Genomic DNA, 10117 nt, shown 5'->3' on the forward strand with positions numbered 1-10117 from the left:
GGAAGTGACAGGCACCAGGGCAGGTATTACCGACCTGAGCAGGAAGGGAGGGGGAAAGGAAGTATTCTGACGGATATGATATGCGGGGGACAGGAGGTGACAAAGCAGAGTTAATAGGGGAATAGAGGCAGTAGGAGGTGGTCCACTTCTGGGAAAGGAAAGGGACTGCTGACTGCACTCTCCTTCCTGGGGATTTCCTGGGGAAACAAGCAGCCAGAGGATGGGGTGAGCAGAAATTGCCCCTACTTCTGAACCCTTCCTTGCCTTGAGAGTTCACACCCAAGACCTCTTTTGCGAGTTCCCTCCTATCCAAAGTCAAAGGAATAATTTGCTTCCTTCCCTAACACCACCTCTTCCTCCCCAGCCACTCTCTCACCCCAGGCAATGGATTTCTCCCAGTACCCTAATTTCCCTATAAGCACAATGCTGCCTCCACCCTCTCCCTGCCACAGGGACAATTAAAAAGAAAAGATTACTAGATATTCCAGGAACCAATGGGTTCTCAGAGCAAGGTGGGGTGGGTGGTGGGAGCCAGGTGGGGATTCCCCCAGACTGATACTGGATGAATCTGGGTTCCTGAGAGCAAGTCTTGCCTATGCTGGGGGCTGGCTGACTTGAGGCTGGGGGAGGGTTTAGGGCAGTTGGGAGTGGGTAGGAGAAGGGCCAAAAGCCTGGGGGAAGCTACTGGGAACTGGGCCAGGGAAATGGGGAGTCAGGAAGTGGGGAGGGGGAACCCTGGGGGGAAACGGAGGCGGAATGGATGTTCTGGGCTTTGGAGGGGGTGGGTAGTGGTAACTCAGGAAGGGGGATCCTGAGGGAGAGAAGGGACGTTAGAAAAGAGGAGGTGCCACCCTAGATCAGCCTATAAAAGGAAAAGTCGTTAACCCCTCCTGCCTTGTCATCTGCCGCCTCCAGTACGTTCATTCCAAGCAGGATCATCCTACCTTTGGGCAGTCAACTCCCTGATCACTTGTCTCCTTGCCTCCCCCATTGCTCTGCCTCTTTTACTCTTCCCAGTTGCTCAGTTCTATCCTGAGCCATGTCAAGTTACCTCCTTTCTTTGTTCTTCCCTCTTGATGTCTCCTTACCTGTTCCCTACCCTCTTTTCTCAGGCAGTTCACTCAGTCCCCGCAGCCCTGGAAACCAGCCACTAGGGCCAAAGGGCAGCATGAGGGAGCCTTGAGAAAAGAGAGGCCATGCTAGGTTAGACTATAAGAGCAGAAATTCTCCCAGGACCGTGATCCTATCTGTGCATGCTGGCCAGGCCCTTTCCCTCACTCTCTGCGTCTCCTGGGGCTCTGTCCCACCAAAAAGGGAAAGAGACAGCTGAGGGCTGATTGTGGAGTTTGGGAAAAGGCTATGTCATCAGCTGGCCCAGTGCCTATTATCCATTCGACTGCTAGAGATTCCCCTCCCCTGGGCAAGTCCCATTTTTTTGGGAAGCGATGATACACCCATCTGAGTCCCACCGACAGAGCTCAGCTGAGTGGCTTAGAGATCAGCCAATCAATCGCAGAGGCTCACCATGCTTAAAAGAGCTGGCGCGGAGAGAGGCTGGAGAGAACCCACAGGGAGACCCACAGACACATAGGCGCAAGAGAGACAGAGGAGGAAAGAGAGACAAAGGCACAGCGGAAGAAGGCAGAGACAGGGCAGGCACAGAGCGGCCCAGACAGAGTCCTCCTACAGAGGGAGAGGCCAGAGAAGCTGCAGAAGACACAGGCAGGGAAAGACAAAGATTCAGGAAAGGAGGGCTCAGGAGGAGAGTTTGGAGAAGCCAGACCCCTGGGCGCCTCTCCCAAGCCCAAGGACTAAGTTTTCTCCATTTCCTTTAAAGGTCCCCAGCCCTTCTGAAAACTGCCTCTGACCTTGGCAGGAGTCCAAGCCCCCAGGCTAACAGAGAGGAGCTTTCCAAAGCTAGGGTGTGGAGGACTTGGTGCCCCAGACGGCCTCAGTCCTTCCCAGCTCCAGTACCAGTGCCATGTCCCAGACAGGCGCGCATCCCGGGAGGGGCTTGGCGGGGCGCTGGCTGTGGGGAGCCCAACCCTGCCTCCTGCTCCCCATTGTGCCGCTCTCCTGGCTGGTGTGGCTGCTTCTGCTACTGCTGGCCTCTCTCCTGCCCTCGGCCTGGCTGGCCAGCCCCCTCCCCCGGGAGGAGGAGATCGTGTTTCCAGAGAAGCTCAACGGCAGCGTCCTGCCTGGCTCGGGCGCCCCTGCCAGGCTGTTGTGCCGCTTGCAGGCCTTTGGGGAGACGCTGCTACTAGAGCTGGAGCAGGACTCCGGCGTGCAGGTCGAGGGGCTGACAGTGCAGTACCTGGGCCAGGCGCCTGAGCTGCTGGGTGGAGCAGAGCCTGGCACCTACCTGACTGGCACCATCAATGGAGATCCGGAGTCGGTGGCATCTCTGCACTGGGATGGGGGAGCCCTGTTAGGGGTGTTACAGTATCGGGGGGCTGAACTCCACCTCCAGCCCCTGGAGGGAGGCACCCCTAACTCCGCTGGGGGACCTGGGGCTCACATCCTACGCCGGAAGAGTCCTGCCAGCGGCCAAGGTCCCATGTGCAACGTCAAGGCTCCTCCTGGAAGCCCCAGCCCCAGACCCCGAAGAGCCAAGGTAGGCAGCCCTGGAGTCTGTGTCCTGCGGTGTCCTCCCGCCATGTCTGTCCTACTGACCCCTATTCACCCTCTCTCCACCCACTTCCACTTCTGGCCATTCTGCTTCCCTCCCTTCTGCCTGCCTTTCCTCTTTCCATGAGCCTCCTTTCTTGGTAAGGCTCAGGCCTCTCCCCTTCACCCTTCTCCTAGCCAGACCCACCGAGGGTTCTCAGAGGTGGGTCAGAGACTCTGGGCTGGGAATAACTGCTCCCCCTCCCCACCCCACCCCTTCCTGGCCATGGCATCTCCTACTGGCACAGTCCCCAGCAGTAAAGGTCTCCTAACAGCGCCTTGGCCTTGGCTCTTTTCTCTGCCCCAAATTTGATATTCATCCCTCACCCCCAGCTAAAGGAGTGAGATTTGAGGCCCTAGGGCTTGGTGTCTGGCTTCTGATGCTGCCTTTAAAATCACTGTGGCAAACTGCAAACTAGGGCAGGAGTGGCGAGAGAGGGAGGGTATCCCATACCTCCTTCTGGTCAATCCCCTTCCCACACTGTGGCCGGACTGCGAGGCTGCCTGAAGCTCCATCCTTTCCTCCCTCCCACTCCTGGTCTCCCGCTTCTTCCCTTCCCTCCTCCCTCCTCCCTCTCTAGCTTTAATCCAGACCAGACGCTCCCTCCACACCCGCCACGCTGAGCTCTGGCCCTGGCCCTAGCTGCTGACTGAATCGTTCCTCCAACCACACAGGGCAGACACGTTGCAGCCCAGCCCTCTAGCCCTGGTCCCATAGGTCCCAGCCACACTCAGGCCTGGAGAACCCCAAAGTGCCTCTTGACGGCAGTCCAGGCGGCTCTCACCTCTGGGGCTCCCGCAGCCCTGGGATGTGGCGTCCCCTTCTCCTCCCCTTCTTAGAACCAGCTGCTGACTCCTCAGAGTTACCAGAAAAGCCCTGGGATTTGGTGTTGGGGGAAGGGCCCAACCAAGACCCGCCAGGAGTCAGGAATCCCGGGTTGGGGGTGGGGGGGAGGTGGGGGGCGGGCAGCTGACTATGCTGAGTTCAAGACCCAGGAAGTGAGGGATTGCAGAATCGACCAAGCCATGGGTCTGAGAGGCTATTTCAGGTTCTTCCTCTCCCTTTTTCTCTCCAGCGCTTTGCTTCATTGAGTAGATTCGTGGAGACGCTGGTGGTAGCAGATGACAAGATGGCCGCATTCCACGGTGCGGGGCTAAAGCGCTACCTGCTAACAGTGATGGCAGCAGCGGCCAAGGCCTTCAAGCACCCAAGCATCCGCAATCCTGTCAGCTTGGTGGTGACTCGGCTAGTGATCCTGGGGTCAGGCGAGGAGGGGCCCCAAGTGGGGCCCAGTGCTGCCCAGACCCTGCGCAGCTTCTGTGCCTGGCAGCGGGGCCTCAACACCCCTGAGGACTCGGACCCTGACCACTTTGACACAGCCATTCTGTTTACCCGTCAGGTGAGGCCCCAGTCAGCACCGCAGGCCATGCACTGCACAATTCTAAGAAGCACCACTACATAGACTATGATGCAAATGATATTCCTGGAGTTGTGTGACATGGTGCCTTGCCCCAGCCACACTGCCATGTGTGGCTACCTAGGCCCTGACAGTGCTGGGTCCTCAGTGCCCAGGTCCCTAGGAATCTAGATCTCAACCCAATGGACCCAAGTGTCTTGGCTGTCTATGCACCTTCTATGATCCCTCTCCACAGGACCTGTGTGGAGTCTCCACTTGCGACACACTGGGTATGGCTGATGTGGGCACCGTGTGTGACCCGGCTCGGAGCTGTGCTATCGTGGAGGATGATGGGCTCCAGTCGGCCTTCACTGCAGCTCATGAACTGGGTAAAGTGGGGGTGGATGAGAAAGGTATTAGGGAGGAGAAGGTGGGGGAGGGGGTACTAAGTTCACCACAGTGTTAATGGGGGCCCCAAGGTATTCTTCCCCTAGGCCTAGGTATAGGGCTATTACTCCTCTCTGCTCCAGGTGTAGACATACATTTACATTTTTCTATTAAATTAGTTGGTAGAAACTACTGTGATCTCTCTCTCTCTCTCTTTCTCTCTGTGTGTGTGTGTGTGTATTTGGAGGGGAAGTCAGAGAGGGAATGGGTGGGGTCACAGTTGGGAATGTTGGCTATAAGGAAAAATGGATAGGGAGGGGCCCAGAGTATATTTTGGGGAAGAGGAGACAGAGAAAGAGATGGGGCTACATACTGGGAGCCCTGAGAGTATCAGAAAGAAAGGGACTGGGGGCAGGGTGAGTGGGGAATGGATTTGATCATCCACAGCTGCAGCCAGATTTATGATGGAGTCCCTCAGGGCATGAGGAAGGGACCCTCAGATCCTATCAGGGCCTCTGCTCCCACAGGTCATGTCTTCAACATGCTCCATGACAATTCCAAGCCATGCATCAGTTTGAATGGGCCTTTGAGCACCTCTCGCCATGTCATGGCCCCTGTGATGGCTCATGTGGATCCTGAGGAGCCCTGGTCCCCCTGCAGTGCCCGCTTCATCACTGACTTCCTGGACAATGGCTATGGTAAGCAGATGGCACTTACCTTTCCCTGGGTAGGACTCAATTCCTGTCCTCCAGGGCACTCTCACTTCTGCTGCATCCTGCATGGGCCAAATTGCCTCCCCCAAGTGTGCTTCCTCTGCAGTGTGGGAAGGGGTGAGAAATGCTGCTGTCTTTGTGTAGTTCTCACTTCCTCCCAGAATAAATAGCATAGCTAGAGGAGGTGAATTTTGGCTCAGTAGAATTAGAACGGACCTTCTGAGGGCCAGAACTGTCCACCACTGGAATGAGCTGGCTGTGAAGGATGTGATTACCTTGTCACGCAGTGAGGTATGCAAGAATAGCAGGATGACTGCCACTAGGCAGAGATGTTGATGAGAAGCAAACTCAAGTATTCTATAGTTGGTTAGAATAGGCAGAACTGAGTTCCTGTCATTATTCCATTTTGTTTGTTTGTTTTTAAAATAGAGATGAGGTCTCACTGTGTTGCCTGGGCTGGTCTCGAACTCTTAGGCTCAAGCAATCCTCCCACCTCAGCCTTCCAAAGTGCTGCGATTACAGGCATTGAGCAACCATGCCTGGCCTCTTATTCTGTTCTTTAAGCAGGTGTAGATGTGTGACTGTAAGTTACTTCACCTCTCTGTGTTTGTAGTTGATATGTCAGATAAGTATAATAGTGGTACCTATCTCATAGGTATTTGCCATGGTTAAATACATGCTGCTTAAGCATTTAGCCAATGTTCATCACATAATAAGCATCCAATAAATTATAGTTGCCCATTAAAGCCTCTTACAGGGCTAGGCACAGTGGCTTACACCTGTAATCCCAATGCTTTGGGAGGCTGAGGTGGGAGGATTGCTTGAGACCAGGAGTTTGAGATTAGCCTAGACAACATAGCAAGACCTTATGGCAACAAAAAATTCCAAAAAATTAGCTGGACATGGCACATGCCTGTAATCCCAGCTACTTAGGAGCCCAAGGCAGGAAGTTTGCTTGAGCCCAGAAGTTTGAGGCTGTAGTGAGCCATGATCATGCCACTGTACTGCAGCCTGAGTGACAGAGCAAGACTCTGTCTCTGAAAAAAAAAATAAAATAAAATAAGTAATTAAAATATAAATTATAAATTAAAAAATTTTTTAATTCTCTTATAGTCCTAGGATTGTTTTTATAGGCTCCATCAGGCCCCAGGGAGCCTAAGCTTTCTGCTGGCAATCCTGAATGCTCCCCTCAGCCCGTTGCTAACTTTGTGTCCCAACCCCCTTCTCAGGGCACTGTCTCTTAGATAAACCAGAGGCTCCATTGCATCTGCCCGTGACTTTCCCTGGCAAGGACTATGATGCTGACCGCCAGTGCCAGCTGACCTTCGGGCCCGACTCACGCCATTGTCCACAGCTGCCACCGCCCTGTGCTGCCCTCTGGTGCTCTGGCCACCTCAATGGCCATGCCATGTGCCAGACCAAACACTCGCCCTGGGCCGATGGCACACCCTGCGGGCCCGCACAAGCCTGCATGGGTGGTCGCTGCCTCCACATGGACCAGCTCCAGGACTTCAATGTGAGATCCTAGGGCAGGGGTGGGGTAAAGGGCCCCGGGGTGTGGGGACCAGCCCTAAGCCCGGGAGAGAGTTCACTTATGCCCCACTTCCATTCTGTGCCTTTGCAGACTCCACAGGCTGGTGGCTGGGGTCCCTGGGGACCATGGGGTGACTGCTCTCGGACCTGTGGGGGTGGTGTCCAGTTCTCCTCCCGAGACTGCACTAGGCCTGTCCCCCGGAATGGTGGCAAGTACTGTGAGGGCCGCCGCACCCGCTTCCGCTCCTGCAACACTGAGGACTGCCCAACTGGCTCAGGTGAGGAGTAGCAGGGATGGGAGCCCTTGGGAGGGGACAGTAGAGCAGGAAGGACTGTCCCTTGAGTGCAAGACAAAGGGGGTGTTGATTCCCCTGCTGTTGTGGGGAGTGCCTTTAACCTCTGGGAATTGTCCTTGGCCGTCTGTGGGGAAGAGCAGAGCTGTGCTGTCTAGAGCTCTCAGGGGCTGGGTGGAGGGGTGTGGGGTGATATGAGGAAGGAGGGGCTCTGACTGTTTTACCCCTCCAGCCCTGACCTTCCGCGAGGAACAGTGTGCTGCCTACAACCACCGCACCGACCTCTTCAAGAGCTTCCCAGGGCCCATGGACTGGGTTCCTCGCTACACAGGCGTGGCCCCCCAAGACCAGTGCAAACTCACCTGCCAGGCCCGGGCACTGGGCTACTACTACGTGCTGGAGCCACGGGTGAGGGTCAGGACACCCCCAGGCCCTGTCTATGGTCACACCCCCGCCCCGTGCTCCCTCTGCTTTCTGATGACAAAGATCCCCCAAAGTAACCCTGTTCCCACAGCCATGCCAGCCCAGTCCAGGATTCCACTCAGACTTATCTGTACATAGGTATCAGGAAAACAAGCCCCAGACTCCAGATACTTGGCCAGTAGGTCCCTCTAGCCTATCCTATTTCCTGTGGTTTATTTTCCTCTGACTCCCCATCTTCTAGTGCTGCATTTGGTGAGAATGGAATGTGTGGCCTTTGGGGCAAGTCCTTGACCCCTCTTCCATGGGCTTCTCTGTCAAATTATAGTGTTGGCCTCATTCAGCTCCTGGACAGCCAGCCCTCAATGGACAGGCCTTCTGGAGATGACTGAAGTCCCTACACTCCGTCTCTGTGATAGGGTGGTGGGTTGAAGGCTGCACAAAGAAAAACAAGCCCTAGGAGCATTTTGCTCCCTTCGCCCCAACCTGAGAATTTCTACAGGCTGGTTGCCCTCTAGCGTCCATTTAGGGACAGTGCCATGAAGGTTTAGGGCTTGGTGCTAGGACCAGACAGACCTGCACTTCCCATCTTGGCTCCTCTGCTTGCCATTTGTGTGGCTTTTGGACAGGTTCCTTAACCTTTCTAAACCTCAACGTTCCATCCCTAAAAACCTCAAATAGTGGTGGTGAGATTTACGTTTGTGTTTGTAAAACACTTAGCATGCTATGTGATTCATACTCAGTGCTCTGAAAATGCTGGCTAGATGTTATATGTGATAATAATTATTATTGTTATGATTATCACCCACATGGTGCCTGGCACTCACCCATCTACATCCCCTACTTCATCCAACTTTTCCGACATCCCTTCCCTGATGGGACATGGGTCTTGTTTGACTTACCAACCAACCCCTCTTGACTTAGGAGGAACCTTCGGCATTGTTCTTTCTCTTCTCCTCAGGTGGTAGATGGGACCCCCTGTTCCCCGGACAGCTCCTCGGTCTGTGTCCAGGGCCGCTGCATCCATGCTGGCTGTGACCGCATCATTGGCTCCAAGAAGAAGTTTGACAAGTGCATGGTGTGCGGAGGGGACGGTTCTGGCTGCAGCAAGCAGTCAGGCTCTTTCAAAAAATTCAGGTTCTTTCACCGTCATTCCTCCCTCTACCTTCCTGGACATTCTGGGTCCTGGGGATGCAGAGGGGAACTCAGCACTGTTTCTACTCTCAAAGAGCTCACAGTCTAGCGGGAGATAGATGAGTAGGCAGCTACAGTGAAGTGTCCCATGTGTTCATCCGAGGTCGGAACAGGGTGTTGTGAGTGCCCTTGTGGACATCAGGGAAGGCTTCCTTGGAGGTGACCTCTGAGCTGAGTCTCAGAAGGAGGGTAGGAATTAGACAGGTACCAAGGAAGTGGGACTTGGAAGGGCACCTCAATAAGGGGGCAGTGGGTGTAAAGGTCCAGAGAGAAGAGGCAAAAGGGCACATGTGCATGTAGCTCTGATCCAGACTGAACAGCTCATATAGGATAGGGGTGACAACCATCTACACATGTACACACATGCAGTCACATAAACACAGCTCAGAAAGCTGAGGGGATTCAGGTGATCCTGAGCTCTCCATCTACTCCTTCCACACAGGTACGGATACAACAGTGTGGTCACTATCCCCGCAGGGGCCACCCACATTCTTGTCCGGCAGCAGGGAAACCCTGGCCACCGGAGCATCTACTTGGCCCTGAAGCTGCCAGATGGCTCCTATGCCCTCAATGGTGAATACACACTGATGCCCTCCCCCACAGATGTGGTACTACCTGGGGCAGTCAGCTTGCGCTACAGCGGAGCCACTGCAGCCTCAGAGACACTGTCAGGCCATGGGCCACTGGCCCAGCCTTTGACACTGCAAGTCCTAGTGGCTGGCAACCCCCAGGATGCACGCCTCCGATACAGCTTCTTTGTGCCACGGCCAACCCCTTCAATACCACGCCCCACTCCCCAGGACTGGCTGCACCGAAGAGCACAGATTCTGGAGATCCTTCGGCGGCGCCCCTGGGCGGGCAGGAAATAACCTCACTATCCCGGCTGCCCTTTCTGGGCACCGGGGCCTCGGACTTAGCTGGGAGAAAGAGAGAGCTTCTGTTGCTGCCTCATGCTAAGACTCAGTGGGGAGGGGCTGCGGGCGTGAGACCTGCCCCTCCTCTCACCCTAATGTGCAGGCTGGCCCTGCCCTGGTTTCCTGCCCTGGGAGGCAGTGACGGGTTAGTGGATGGAAGGGGCTGACAGACAGCCCTCCATCTAAACTGCCCCCCCTGCCCTGCGGGTCACAGGAGGGAGGGGGAAGGCAGGGTGGGCCTGGGCCCCAGTTGTATTTATTTAGTATTTATTCACTTTTATTTAGCACCAGGGAAGGGAACAAGGACTAGGGTCCAGGGGAACCTGACCCCTGACCCCTCATAGCCCTCACCCTGGGGCTAGGAAATCCAGGGTGGTGATGATAGGTATAAGTGGCGCGTGTGTGTGTGTGTGTGTGTGTGTGTGTGTGTGTGTGTGTGTGTGTGAAAATGTGTGTGTGCTTATGTATGAGGTACAACCTGTTCTGCTTTCCTCTTCCTGAATTTTATTTTTTGGGAAAAGAAAAGGGTAGTAGGGTGGGCCTTCAGGGAGTGAGGGATTATCTTTTTTTTTCTTTCTTTCTTTCTTTTTTTTTTTTTT

The 10117-nt window shown here is 54.9% G+C and overlaps 1 protein-coding gene across 1 annotated transcript; it reads left to right on the forward strand.

The window, feature by feature from the left end:
• Nucleotides 1–1423: 1423 nt before the first annotated feature.
• Nucleotides 1424–9620, forward strand: LOC105498207 (ADAM metallopeptidase with thrombospondin type 1 motif 4). Its single transcript, XM_011770161.3, has 9 exons — nucleotides 1424–2614; nucleotides 3744–4067; nucleotides 4321–4453; nucleotides 4979–5149; nucleotides 6394–6680; nucleotides 6789–6975; nucleotides 7223–7398; nucleotides 8372–8547; nucleotides 9047–9620. Exons 1-9 carry the CDS (start codon nucleotides 1982–1984, stop codon nucleotides 9471–9473), a joined length of 2514 nt encoding a protein of 837 aa, XP_011768463.2. The 5' UTR covers nucleotides 1424–1981; the 3' UTR covers nucleotides 9474–9620.
• Nucleotides 9621–10117: the final 497 nt, after the last annotated feature.

Source organism: Macaca nemestrina, chromosome 1 (assembly GCF_043159975.1).
Source record: "Macaca nemestrina isolate mMacNem1 chromosome 1, mMacNem.hap1, whole genome shotgun sequence".
NCBI classification, from domain to species: Eukaryota; Metazoa; Chordata; class Mammalia; order Primates; family Cercopithecidae; genus Macaca; species Macaca nemestrina.

Excerpts from the sequence above, each read along its gene's own strand:
- LOC105498207 (XM_011770161.3), top strand. The coding sequence starts at position 1,982 with ATGTCCCAGACAGGCGCGCATCCCGGGAGGGGCTTGGCGGGGCGCTGG. Across the intron at positions 6,681-6,788 it reads ACCAGCTCCAGGACTTCAAT|ACTCCACAGGCTGGTGGCTG; the intron begins GTGAGATCCTAG and ends GTGCCTTTGCAG. Across the intron at positions 7,399-8,371 it reads ACTACGTGCTGGAGCCACGG|GTGGTAGATGGGACCCCCTG; the intron begins GTGAGGGTCAGG and ends TCTTCTCCTCAG.